At 55.7% G+C, this 12741-nt stretch overlaps 3 protein-coding genes across 3 annotated transcripts; all 3 read right to left on the bottom strand.

Annotated features, from left to right (window-relative positions):
- Positions 1-551: 551 nt before the first annotated feature.
- On the bottom strand, positions 552-962 carry CAOG_09160 (hypothetical protein; the record flags this gene model as incomplete). Its single annotated transcript, XM_011272571.1, has 1 exon — positions 552-962. A coding segment is annotated over one exon (411 nt), but the record flags the coding sequence as incomplete, so codon positions are not given.
- A 326-nt stretch (positions 963-1288) lies between these two features.
- On the bottom strand, positions 1289-6813 carry CAOG_08103 (tyrosine-protein kinase transforming protein SEA; the record flags this gene model as incomplete). Its single annotated transcript, XM_004342655.2, has 2 exons — positions 1289-1750; positions 1846-6813. 2 exons carry the CDS (start codon positions 6811-6813, stop codon positions 1418-1420), a joined length of 5301 nt encoding a protein of 1766 aa, XP_004342704.1. The 3' UTR covers positions 1289-1417.
- A 1192-nt stretch (positions 6814-8005) lies between these two features.
- On the bottom strand, positions 8006-12105 carry CAOG_08102 (hypothetical protein). Its single transcript, XM_004342654.2, has 2 exons — positions 10055-12105; positions 8006-9960 (listed from the first exon to the last, which is right to left on the bottom strand). Exons 1-2 carry the CDS (start codon positions 12013-12015, stop codon positions 8166-8168), a joined length of 3756 nt encoding a protein of 1251 aa, XP_004342703.2. The 5' UTR covers positions 12016-12105; the 3' UTR covers positions 8006-8165.
- Between the last annotated feature and the right edge of the window lie 636 nt (positions 12106-12741).

Below are 12741 nucleotides of genomic sequence, written 5' to 3'. Positions count from 1 at the left end.
TATTTCATGGATGCGACTCGGAAATCGCAAGTTAAAGCCCGTCGAATGTTTGGTCAGGTGCATCAACTAGAAACCAACGATCACTGTCCACGCGCGATATAGAGCGGATACTATAGAGTGTATAGAGTACATTGATATATGGCTGGTCAAGCTCCTAGGTGTCTACATGGCTGGATACGAGTGCGAAGCCAAGTCGGACGCATCGTGCGGCACCTCACTCGCCATAACGGTTTCCAACTCATCAGACATTGAACAATCGGAATATGTATGGATTACACGGACAGAGCTGGTGAAAGGCATCGATCTCGGGGCTAGCAGGTTTTGGACGAAATTCGAAAGTCCGATTCAGTCCTTCTTCGTGCTATCGAGCGCTACCGCCCGACCGATCCCGGATTCATATACACCATGCCAAGCGCTAACTTTCTATACTAGAGGTGGCGCTAACGGGCTGTCCTAGTCGGCGCCCTGAGGCCTCGTGGACGGCTGTCCATATCCAGCAGTCGGACAATTCCCCAGGCCCGCCCGTTCAATGGAGGTACCAGACCCATCTACTAGATTTTTAGAGACCATAATATCGGCGGTGGGTGCGGTCTAGGCCGAGATCGAGCGGTCGGCTTGGCCGCGACGGACCCGAAACCTGGTGCGGCCTCCAGCGCTTCGCTCCTGGCCGTCTCGCACATGATTCTATATCTAAAAAATCGGCTCATTCCACTGGTGTACAGTAGAAGGGGCTGCAGTGCCGTTTTGAGGGACCTCGTCACCAGCTGCGACACACAAAAAGGGGGTATCCGTACCCGACGATGCAGGTGTCCCCCGTCCTCGCCCATGCAGCCACGGGGTGCTGTCAGGTCATGTACAAACCTGATGGGGTCAGGGCGGCGGGCGATGGTGCACAGTAGCCTCAGTGAACCGGGGAAAAATTCCCATTGCAAAATGTATACCCGCAAATTTCCTGGTGAATTTGGTTGTTTGGACGATTAAGATTCTAAGGAGAAGCAACGGCGACTTGTGCTGCCTCTCCCCGGCTGCTGCCGTCAGTCATTTCCACTTCCATCGTGTGACTGCACTGCAACTCACTGCGTATGAAGGGAGGGGGGTGGTTGGCACGAGAAGAAGGGAAGCGAAGGGGCGACGCTCAAAAAAAGTCGAGATTCAATCTCGCTCGTCGCTGCAGTGATTGAGCGACCGAGTGTGCGAGTTTGTTGTCGTTTCCATGTGTGTCCCTCAGTCGTTGAGTCGTTGAGAAGAAGTGTGTGAATTGTTCGTGGAGAAAGGCATACTCGCGCATCACGGCACAAACAGTTCTTCTTCTCAACATTTCAGACAACATGCACAAACAGAACGGGGCAAGACTCGAGTCCTCAGACAACATGCACAAATAGAACGGGGCAAGACTCGAGTCCAATCAAAAAACAACTCAAGCAAGCAGCGCGCCGAGATCGCGAACGGAATCCAATTCAGGGTTGTCGAATGCCATTCGCGTAAACGCAGCATAGAGCTGTGCGGCATCAACACGGTCGGTCACCTCCCAAGTCCAGCAACTCGAGACTAACGCCCAAAGCTTGTCGTTGCAAAGCGGTGGACGAGACAGCCGCTGGCCGCTTTCGAGGAACTGCACGATGGCTTTGGAATCGACGCCCTTGTATGGCAACGCGCCCGCTGACATGACCTCCCACATGAGAACTCCAAACGCCCAGACATCTGATGCAGGCGACGACTTGCGGAAGAGCAAAAACTCGGGCGCCATCCACTGAATTTGCAGAAACACAACACACATCAAAGCACATCCAACCAAGCCGAGTGAGAAACGCACCAACAACGAACTTTCCAAGACGAGCATCTTACGCGAACTGGTAGCGCTCCACGCGTCTGCATGCGGTAGTAGTTCTGCTCCTCAAGCTCGCGAGACAGACCAAAATCAGAGATCTTGACCACCAAGTCCGCTCCCACAAGACAATTTCGTGCTGCGATATCGCGATGCACAAAGCGCAGCCCAGCAAGGTATGACAAGCCGCTCGCCACTTGCGAAAACATGTGCAGGCACTCTCCTGCAGTTGGTGTCAACCCACGAGCGTGGCACGACTGGATGACCTTGCGCAAGTCACCGTACGGGAGCAACTCGAGCACGAGCATCCAGGGCTCTTCCTCGACAAACACTTCGACAACGGAAACAATGCTGGAATGGTTGAAGCGGCGCATGATCTGGGCTTCACTGGCAAAGTCACTCTTGCTCTTGTCGCTGGCACCGGCTTTCAGAGTCTTGACGGCAACGGCAACAGTGGCAACAGTCGTTGCGCTGACGGAAAGAGATTGACGTGACTTCTTTTCGAGCCATCGGGAGGGCACATGCGCCAGCCAGACCTCACCGAAATTGCCCGAGCCAAGCTGTGTTGAGAGCTTCAGCTCATGCCTCGAGAAGCGCTGGTGCTGTTGGAACGCGGTGACACTCGCAATATACAGGTCTTCATAATTGTCAACGGGCACCGAAGGTCGGAAACTCGCGCGCATTGCATCAAAATCGGGATTGTCCTCGGTGACTTTCTCACAAGCTGGATTAACGGTGTTGAACAACGATTCATCGGGAGCCGTTGGTTGTGGCAGTGATTCGTAGGGGTCTTCTTGCACCACAGTCTGCTGTACCGGTTGGTAGGTATCATCTGGCACTCGTAAAGTGTTGTCATACATTCGATTACGAGATACCGCCTCGTAAGTTGGATCACTTGCACCGGAAAGCTGCTTGCCCTTGGAGGCTCCAGAGAAGTTCGAACGTCCTCGACGACGTCTCAATCCGACAACCAGCAGGACGATCAGAATCACAACAACGCCTCCCGCTGCTGCGCCTGCAGCAGCTGCAGCTACTGGAGCGGAGCTTGATTCGTTGGTATCATGCTCGTCGTCTTGAATGACAATTGCCATCGCTTGAGAGGCACCAAAGCGCGCTCCTCCTTGCAGATCTTTCAGGCAGATGAACATGGCTCGACTGCCATCCGTCAAGCTGTTGTCGTGCAGCAGTATCGCGAGCTCAGCCTCGCTTTGACCGTTTCCAAATGTCACCACAAACGGCGCCGCGTCCACATCTCGTGTCAGGTTTGCTGGGGCTGAGGACAGACCCAAACCCGACAGAGACGCGCACGCGGGATCGAACGAGAGGTCGGTTGTCACGACAAAGCTCAATGTGACGACACCAACTTGTGAAAGCTCGCGCCACAGAGGGAGCCGAATAAAGCCAGTGTCCTCGAAAACAGTTGTCACAAGTGGATTTTGTCCCGAAGAGGGAGCAAACTCAATCACGCCGTTGACGTCGTCATTCCTCAGAATGGTCACAGTCGCCACTGACATCCACGACAAGGTCGCACCAGTCACGTTGACGAGCGTCACAGTAAAGGTCTCGTCGAGTTCAGAAGCACTGTCCTTTGAAACCTCAATGTCAAACGAGACACTCGTCTGCGAAGGTGCCATGATGTGCATGTTGTTTTGATTTGACGCGTCAAAGTCGTCGCCGGATGCAGAAAGAGGCACTGCGTTGGTCTGGAAGCTGACTTCTGTGGCACTTCCGCCGACACGTTGCACTGTCAGAGTGACCTTGCCAGTATCTTCGACGACAGAAACCGTCGGTTGAACAAAAGACAAAACGCCGTTTACATCATCGTGGGCTTCAATAGCGCACGGGATGGTAGAGTCCAACGACGTCGCGCCAACAAGAAAAGTTGCTTCCTGACCAGCGCTGGCTCCGTTCGCCGTCAAAACAAGCTTGAACAGCTCGGTCGGCTCCTCTCCGCTGTCTGCGCTGATCGTCCATGATGCCAACGCAGTACTTTGTCCAGGTTCAAACGTGAAAGTGCGAGCGGAGCTGTCAGCAAAATCAGCCGAGCTGGTTGTTTCATGCGCGATGGAGACAACTCCGGACACTCGGTGAAACGTGCCACCGACACGCGAAACTGCGACAGTCACAACATCGCTCTCGCGAACAAGCAGACGGCTCTCGCCCGTCGCACTCGGCGTGAGACTGACACTCTCGAACGCCAAAGATCCGAATGGATTGTCGTTCATGCCGATGCAAACGTCTGTAAAGTTGCTGACTGGGTCAATGGTCACGCCGGAGCTTGCCGAATCCAGCTGCACCCAAAAGTACTCGTCCAACTCCGGGATTTCATCGTCCAGCAGCATCACTTGAATCTGTGCACGGTCCACACCAGCAGCGATGGTCACTGTTTGACTTGACGAGGCCGTGTAATCTTCGGGTGCTGATGCTCGATTGTCGGCGGACAGCGTCGTGTTCTTGAACCTTCCGCTGTGCATTGACCAGGAAAATGAAATGGCACCATACAGACCACCAGAGCGGATGACTTCGATCGCCACCGTGTTGTTCGGCTGAGGAACTCCACCAACAAGGGGCGACTCTTCAAAGCAACTGGACGCCCGCGTGATTGAGAGAACACCACGCGCATTGTCGTTCTCGGGTATGGTGACCAACGCCAGTGCCAATGTCGCATCGACACGGCCAGGTCCGGACACATACTCCAAGAGCAGACCAAACATTTCATCAAGCTCAGGGACACCATCGGCAAGCACTGCAATAGAGACTTGGGCCTCGACATCGTTTTCGCTGAAAGTGACAAGCTGGGAAACAGCGGCATAGTCGCTTGGGGATGCGATTCCCACACCATTGGCTTGACTTGAGCTCAAAGTCAAACTTCGCACGCGGACGACCGTAGTTCCCAGAGTGCCCTTGAGTCGCTTTAACTGCACAAAGCCCGTAGAGCTCTCCGCCACTGACATTTGAGTCAAGCTGAATCCAAACACACCATAAGGGTCGTCGTGTGCGTTCACGGTCACGCGAGAAGTCGAATAGTAGCCGATAGCTGCGGCAGATCCACTGCCAGTTACCGTTGCATCTACGATGGTATACGTGTGCTCGACATCAAGAGTAGGCACAGACGAGAATGGCAGCTGAATGACCTTTGTTGCTGCGACTTGATTTGCGGGAATCACGATCGAAATGTTTTGGGGCACTGGGAAATCGCACCACACAGTGACATTGATGGCATTCACGAGTGATGCATACGAGTACCGCTCAATCGTGAGAGGGTAGGTGCCAGCGGTAATGTCCACCCGAAACGCGCGCGACGCCGCGGAAAAGCGTACCACTGCGTTTGGATTGTCATTGGCGTCCACGGCAATTGTCGACTTGTTAAACGCGCTGACTGAATCTTGCAGTTGAACAAAGAGGCTCCGAAGAGGCTCGGGGTCGTCATTGCCTATCACCACAATCGTAATGGACTTGAATGTGTCGCCGAGATTGAAGACCAGCGGAGATGGGGTCTCCACAGTGTAATCAACGCCGAGGATGAGATCCAGCGAAGACACGTTAAAGGGGACAAGAGTACCGTCAAATTCAGGAACCATTTCAACGCGCAACTGGATGGGCGAGGTGGCGCTCGATGCGCCGTCAGAAAGGAGTACAAACCGCGAGCTTTCCGCAAAAGCCGCTGAATTTCCAAACACGCACTGGACGCCGTTGCCCGCATAGCCGATTTGGCAGGTGCAAGTGAAGTTGCCGGGAAAGTTGGCGCAGTCAGCAAACTCACTGCAAGGCAAAGTGGCGCACTCGTCGACGTCCGTGCAAACAGTGCTATTGCCCACGAATCCGGCATAACACGCGCATTCAAAGCTGCCAATGGTGTTGGTGCAGGTGGCATTCCCGTCGCAATTGTCCAAGCCTTCTTGGCATTCGTCAATCTCCAGGCAGGTTTTGCCGTCTGGTTGAAGACGCCAACCAGGCTGGCACGTGCAGTAGTACGATCCAGGCGTATTGTTGCAACTCTGGCCACAGTTGCCATTGTTTGTCGAGCACTCGTCAAGGTCTGTGCATCCGCTCGGACCGCGGCCAGCGTTGCTGATGCTGTATCCCGAGTTGCAAGAGCAGGTATAGTCGCCAATGGTGTTTGTGCAGATTTGAGCGCACTGGTTGCCGCCGCCCGGAGCGCATTCGTCTCTGTCCGTGCACGTAAGCGTCGAGCTCCAGCGCCAGGTTTCGTCGTTTTGGCACGTCGTGGTAGCAGAGCCACCAGAAAAGCCAGACTTGCACGAGTACTGACAGGTGCAGCCGTACGTTGTGCAGACACAGGTGCTGCCGACGGCCACAGAGTTGGCAGGAGGCGCGACGAACGAGTTGCAGTTCTTCTTGACGTTGCAATTGGTGCTCTTCCAGCCAGTGCAGCAGCTCTTGACACCACCAGCTTGGCACGTGTAGCACGCAGAGGCAGTGTTCGTATCCACACAGTACACGCATTGGAAGCCGGCTTGTCCCGACGTGCCAACTGGCCAGTAGTTTGACTGGCAAGTGCCGCAGTCCTTGTCCTGGTAACCAACGTTGCAAGTGCACACGCCTGACGAGGGATTGCAAGCGGTGCACGCCGGAGGATCGCTGACTCTGCAGTACTCGCCGCAACGAGCACCGTACCAGTATTGGTCGCACATGGCGCGATGGTAGACGTAGACTGCAGGAATGTTGAACTCGCCATCAGCCGTGCTACCAAGATTGACACCTTGCCAAGGACTGGCCGCCAAGCTGCCTTGCTCTTCATTGCCGTTCAGGGTGATGGGATCGAACGTCTTCCATCCCATGTCATCGTCGGGAGCGGGCCAAGGATCGTTGTCGTCGCAGTCGACATACCATTGCACCGTCCCTGCCCAGTTGCTCACAGCGCCATAGTTGATGTCAATGTTCCAACGAGGGTTGTGGGATTCTTGTTCAGCCGCATTCCAGTTGGCGTTGCCAAATGGCAGCCGCATTCCAGTTGGCGTTGCCATTTGGCGCAAATTTCACCCAACCAGTGCAGTAAGGGTCGCCTTTATGTTCGCAAACAGAATCAATGAGCGTCACAGGACGAATATGGAAACGCATTTCACAACAAACCAAGGACCGGCACGTACAGATTCCATCTGCGCAGCCAGAAGCTTGGGTGAAATACAACGCGCGTGCAAAGCATGTTGCACGGTATTGGACGGCGTGCGCAGATCCGACCAAAAAGCCAACGAGCACGAAAATGCTCCAGAATTGCTTTGCCATTGAGGCATTCCAATGTCGCATGCTGTACTGGAGCACCAAAGCGTCAGTGATCACAACGAGTTGTAATGCATCGCAGCAACAGGACTTGTCAAACTCTTTGCATCGCTGTCGCCAAATCCCCTTTGCTCGTTTTTGTTTTCCATCGAACAAACCCCTGTCCCTCAAAGCGTCTGTCTGGCCACAAGTGAATGCTGAGTTGTGCGTCGGTGCAGCAGCGTCGACATGGAGGCGTCAGCAAAATCATCTGAACCCCTGAGTTTGTCGCGTTCAACTCGAGCCAGCATTTCCGGCCCCCTCCAAGGGGCCCAAACATGCAATGCCTTGTATTTAACCCCTCTTTTCGTGTCGAGCTGGCTGTGTGTCGAGCTGCAGGCGGCGCAGGTGAGGTTGTGATTCTGTGGGATTCGGTCCTTATTAAGATGGTGTGTTTTTGTTTTCTCCAAAACAATCCTAACGACCCCCCTCGGACATCGACCACTTCCACGCAAGCCAGTTTGTCGACAATGACGAAGCATGCATGTTGCAATGAAGCAGGCAGATTCCATGTCTCTGATGCTGAGACACGGTGGTGGAGTGCGTGTAGTGAGAAAGCCGGGCGCGGGCGACATGTCTCGTCAATCCTTTTTTCCCACGGTTGCAAAGAATTCGCCGAGTGGCAACCTCCGCCCCCTTCACTGCTCTCTGGCATTGTGCATTGCACGCATTTGTGCTGCGAGCATAGACGCGCGTGCTGAGCGTTCCTCATGCGCGTGCAACAATGAACTCACCTTGAAGCGGTTGCGACGGAATACAAAAAAAAAAAAAAAAAAAAAAAAAAACAGACTGAAAAAAACAAACCGCGTTCTCAGCAATGGTTGAAAATTTGTCGAGTAGTACGTGCTGTTGATGAGCAATGGTAAATCAACGCCAACACGAAGCATCAAAAGTGTGCGAAAACGAGGAAAACGTGATGATTGTGGTGTACAAAAAGAAATGCCCGAAAATGAAAAGGAAAGAAACAAAGAACGCAATGACAAGTTTTCAAAAAAGCGAGATACGAGATATGAAACAAATGCTTTGGTTAGGAGACAATTCCTCCTAAACCTGATGGGGTCTACATTCGTGGAGCACCTTGGTGTGCCTGCTGTTGTTGCTGCTGCTGCTGATGCTGTTGCTGGAGTTGTTGCTGTTCCATGACCAGATGCCGCTGGGATTGCAGCTGCTGCTGCAACTGCTGCAGCTGCTGAATTTGCTGCAGATGTACCTGTTGGTGTTGTTGTTGCTGTTGTTGTTGTGCTTGAATCAACTGCTGCTGCTGCTGCTGCTGCTGCTGTTGCTGCGGCTGCATGGTTGCCTGCACAAGCTGGGGCTGCATCGCTGGCTGAGCTGGCTGCAAAGAATACTGTCGCTCGTGGAGCTGTTGACCAAGCACGGGTGACATGGTTCGTGGAGGTCCTTGAACAAGGCGATTTCCATAAACTACATACGGCTGCGACTGCATTACTTGCGCCGGGGCCTGTGTCTGGTAGACCTGTGGAGGAATTTGCGAATGGCCTTGACCTGGTGGGAAGCCGTGGATGGGTTGGTGCTGTTGCATCAGCATGGCAGGCTGCTGCTGCTGCGGTGGTTGCTGCTGCTGCGGAGGTTGCTGCTGCTGTTGCTGTTGTTGCTGATGTTGCTGTTGCTGTTGCTGTTGCAACTGCTGCTGAAGTTGTTGCTGCAGATGCTGCTGCTGCTGAACAGTCAGGGAATAACCGCCTTGCGGCAGGACCTGAGAATGAACAGCCTTTGGTGGAGAGACATGCTGGCCCTGAGTCAACATTCCGTGTTGCCCTGCTGCCGAAGTAGTCGTGGCAGAATCAGCCATTGTCGCATACGAAGAAGTTTTTGCCAGCGGGACGCCAAGAAGGGACATGGTCCCTGCATCTCGCGGCGAAGCGATCGGAGTCCCCAAAGTGCCTCCCGCAGGCATGTTCAGAATGTAGTGCACATTCGCGTTCGGGGTGAGAATGCCTGTGCCAGATGGCTGTTGCGGAAGGAGCACAGTCAAGGGAGCAGCCGAAGGGTTTGCAGTGGGCGCGCTCGTTGACGCCGTAGGAACTCCGGCTCCTACTGATGGTGCAGAGGCGGAAGCTGCGGCGGCCGCAGCTGCAGCCATGCGCTTCGCTGCCTTGTTCGAGTGGCTTGATGGAGACGCCGCTGGTCCTCCAACATTCATTCGAGCTCCACTGGCGTTCAGAGTCAGCGTCAAGTGCGGGGTTGTCGTCGCCTCGGTTGGCTGACCACCACCAGGCGTGAGCGCAGTTGTTGACGAGCTCGCAGCTGTGGCACCAAGAGAACCAGGAAACCCACTCGCAGGGAGCGAAGGCAGCGGAACTTCGACTTGCGCGGCTCGAACAAGCGCGTCCCGAATCGCGACGCGCAGGTCGTGTGGCGACGTGGAGGTGGACTCGTCCGTGCGCAAAACAGCTTGACAAGCCAAATCCACAGCAGCACCCAACTGGTCGGGCGCCAGCGTGGCGAGCGCCGATCGATCAAGCAAGCCGTACATGACGAGCAAGTCGGTGCGGTGGCGACGCAAGACTGCCGAGGCGTGCTGACGCTCGCCAACCTCGGCTTGCAACGCATCACGCAAGTCGCGCAGCCATTGGACGTGCTGCTGCTGTGCGGTGATTTGCTGCTTGAGCTCGCTGGTGTTGGATGCCAGCGCCGCCAAACGCGCCTTCAGCATGGTCATCCGCGCCTCATTGTCCGTTTCTAAATGGGTGGACACAAACCGCAGCGTTTCTTGCATTTGGCGAATGAAAAAGGTGCGCAGTTGCTCTGGAAACGAGGATGCGCGGGACGGGTTGGTCGCGCCGGCAGGCTCTACCGTCATGGCTGTGCCAGGGGCCAGCTCCGATGCATTTCTGAGGCAAGCAAGCAGAAACCAAAAAAAAAAAGAGAAATGTCAGGACAAATCGGTCAAACTAGTGGCAATCAAATTGCAAACACAATTCTTACACGCTCGAACGGCGCTCAGTCTTGGAGCCAGTGGTCGCGCGATTTACATCAGGTTGATTCTCCTTGGGAGCGGAAGAGACGGCCTCGGTCGAACTCGTGGTGGCGAGTGACATGAGAAGAGAAGCAGGATCGACGCTGCCTGTGCTGGAGGACGACCGCGCACGAGGTGGCACCAAAAAGGTTGCTGACTCGCCCTGATCGGGAGCGACAAGGCCAGCAGAATCCTCGCCCTTCTCTGTTCGCGGGCGCTTGGACTGCTTGCTGTCGGTGGCAGCTGCAGACGAATCCGTGTCGAGTGCGCGCTTCTGCGGGATGGCACTGGCCTCACCTGGCTGCGCTAGTGCTCGGCTGGTGGTGGACTCGATTCCTTCCATGGGAGCGGGAGCTGGGGTCGCGGCCTTTGCTGCTGCATTGTCGCTCATGGCGGGCAGCAGGCCTGGCGGCAATGGCATGACCGCTGGCCGCTTCTTTTTCGACGCGGGCAGCAGTTTGGCTGTTGGGGCAGGTGATGCGGAGGCAGAGGATGCAGAAGCGTTTGCGCTCGCGGCATTGGAACTGGCGGCTGCGGCATTTTGGGCCGCCGAGGCGGCGACAAGGGCCTGAATGGCAGCTGTAATGGATGGGGGAAGGGGTGCAGCCGCAGCCTCTGCGTCTGGAGTGGTGGCAGAGTCCTTGGCTGACGGTCGCTTGCGAGAGGCACCGGGCGGCCCTCCTTTCGCTGCCGTGCTCGCGGAAGGCGCGTGCGTTGTTGTTGTTGTTGCTGTTGTTGTTGTTGTTGCTGTTGGCTTGCGGTCTCGTTGGGACGGGTGCTCGGCGGTTTCCTCGTCATCGCCAGAGGACGACGAGCCGTCCGACGAGGAAGCGGAAGATTCGCGGTGGAGCGACGATGTTGAGGCAAGTCTCGACCGCCGCGGCCCGGACTGGGCGGACGGCGTGCTTCGGCGTGGTGCTTTCGCGGCAGTGCGTCGGCCGGCCTTGTCAGCGGCGCCTCGACCTCGTTGCTGCCATTGCTGCAAGGCCAACATGTTCCGCGGGAGCGACGCATCGTCCAAGGCGGCAGCGGTTTCCGACTCCTTCAACGCGGCAAGAGCGTGCTGCTGGTGCCGCGACCGCGAGTTGTGCTTTTCGCAAAACGCGAGAAACGCAGTTTTGAGCTCACCGGCCGAGTTGTTGACTTCGACAAGTGTGAGCAAGTTGTAATTTTGGCCGCAGGTGGCGTGAAACCGGGTTTCGCAACCAGGCACCTCGCAGTCCACACACAACCCGGCACAGCACGCCTGCTGTGGGCGGCCATACAATTGGCACACGGAGCAAGGCAAACCCCATCGCCAATCATCGACGCCGTCCGTGTCGACGCCCAGCATGTTGCGCTTGTCCGAGAAGGTGACTTGGCGCTCCCACAGGGCGCAAATGACGTGGACCCACGAGTCCCCTACCACGGTGCGCTTGAAGGCGCCTCCGCTGTTGGGACAAAGCAGACACTTTGGTTTTGGGAACGGGGTTGCCTGTTCGAACATGCCGAGCAAATTTGACACTGCATCCGTTCCAGCCGAGGTAGGGGCGGGCGGGGATGATTCTGATGTTGCTGATGCTGCTGATGTTGTTGCTGTTGCTGCTGCTGCTTCTGAATGTTCGCTAGTCGTACTCACGGGGGCACAGGACGGGGATGTTGCGCTGATAAACCGATTCCATGCGAGTTCTTCAGCGCACGGATCACAATACCACGGCCGCGAGCTATCGTACGTGGCCACGCCGTAGCATCCGCGGTGCACAACGAGCTTGCATGATGGCGCGGCGCAAGTGACAAAGTCAATCGACACGTCGCGATCGGCCTCCACAGACGAATCCGAGTCGTAATAGTCTGGCTCGTCCTCGTTGTCGTCCCAGGAGCTCGGACTTTTCAGCAAGCAGATGTTGCACTGCTTGCCGCCGCCTACCAAATGCTCGATAACGTTCGGCATTGGGCACGAGGAGGAGGAGCAGGCGCACACCGAGTGAGTGATTGTCTGGCTCGCGTCGTTGAGTGCTTGTGGGGCGGGCGAAGATTCTAATGTCCACGGATGATCGACCAATACAAACAATCATAAGAGTGAGCAACAAGTCCACGTCGCAACACGCGCGCATTGGAACCCTGGGTTGTGAGTTGGAGACTTGCTGGGCCTTTGCATTGGAGACCGAGCTGGCTGTTTGGAAAGTCCAATGTTGAAGCCACCGCCATCACCACCGACTCCCGCTCGGACGGGCGTTCACAGCGTCGTTTGTTGCGTTCTAAATCCAAGCCATGTGCGTGCATCGGCTGGCTGTGGCGTGTCCGGCTGTCCTTTGACTGCAGAGATCTCACCATCGAACCTCCCTTGGTTCGACCTCCCCTCATCAACCCCAACCCTGTCCTACGCTTGCCACCATGCAATCTGGAGCTGGAACGCAGGGACGCTCAGAACGACGCAGGTGGAAGTGGACGTCCCCAGCTGGGTCGCCATTTTGGCGCGAAAACGGGGGTTGGGTAGTGGCTGAGTTGACAGGTCCACAGTCGACGTTGCTGCAAAATCACCGACGCACGCACGCACACACACTCAGATACGAACGCACTCAGATGGAAAGCCAAGTGCAAAGTCAAGTGGAAGGGAACGAGTTGGAGGTGGACAAACCAAAATCCAAAAAGAAACTTGGACTGTCTGAGTCAGAGT

Source organism: Capsaspora owczarzaki (assembly GCF_000151315.2).
Source record: "Capsaspora owczarzaki ATCC 30864 unplaced genomic scaffold supercont2.17, whole genome shotgun sequence".
Lineage (NCBI taxonomy): Eukaryota > Filasterea > Ministeriida > Capsasporidae > Capsaspora > Capsaspora owczarzaki.
This window is presented reverse-complemented; position numbering and strand designations above follow the sequence as displayed.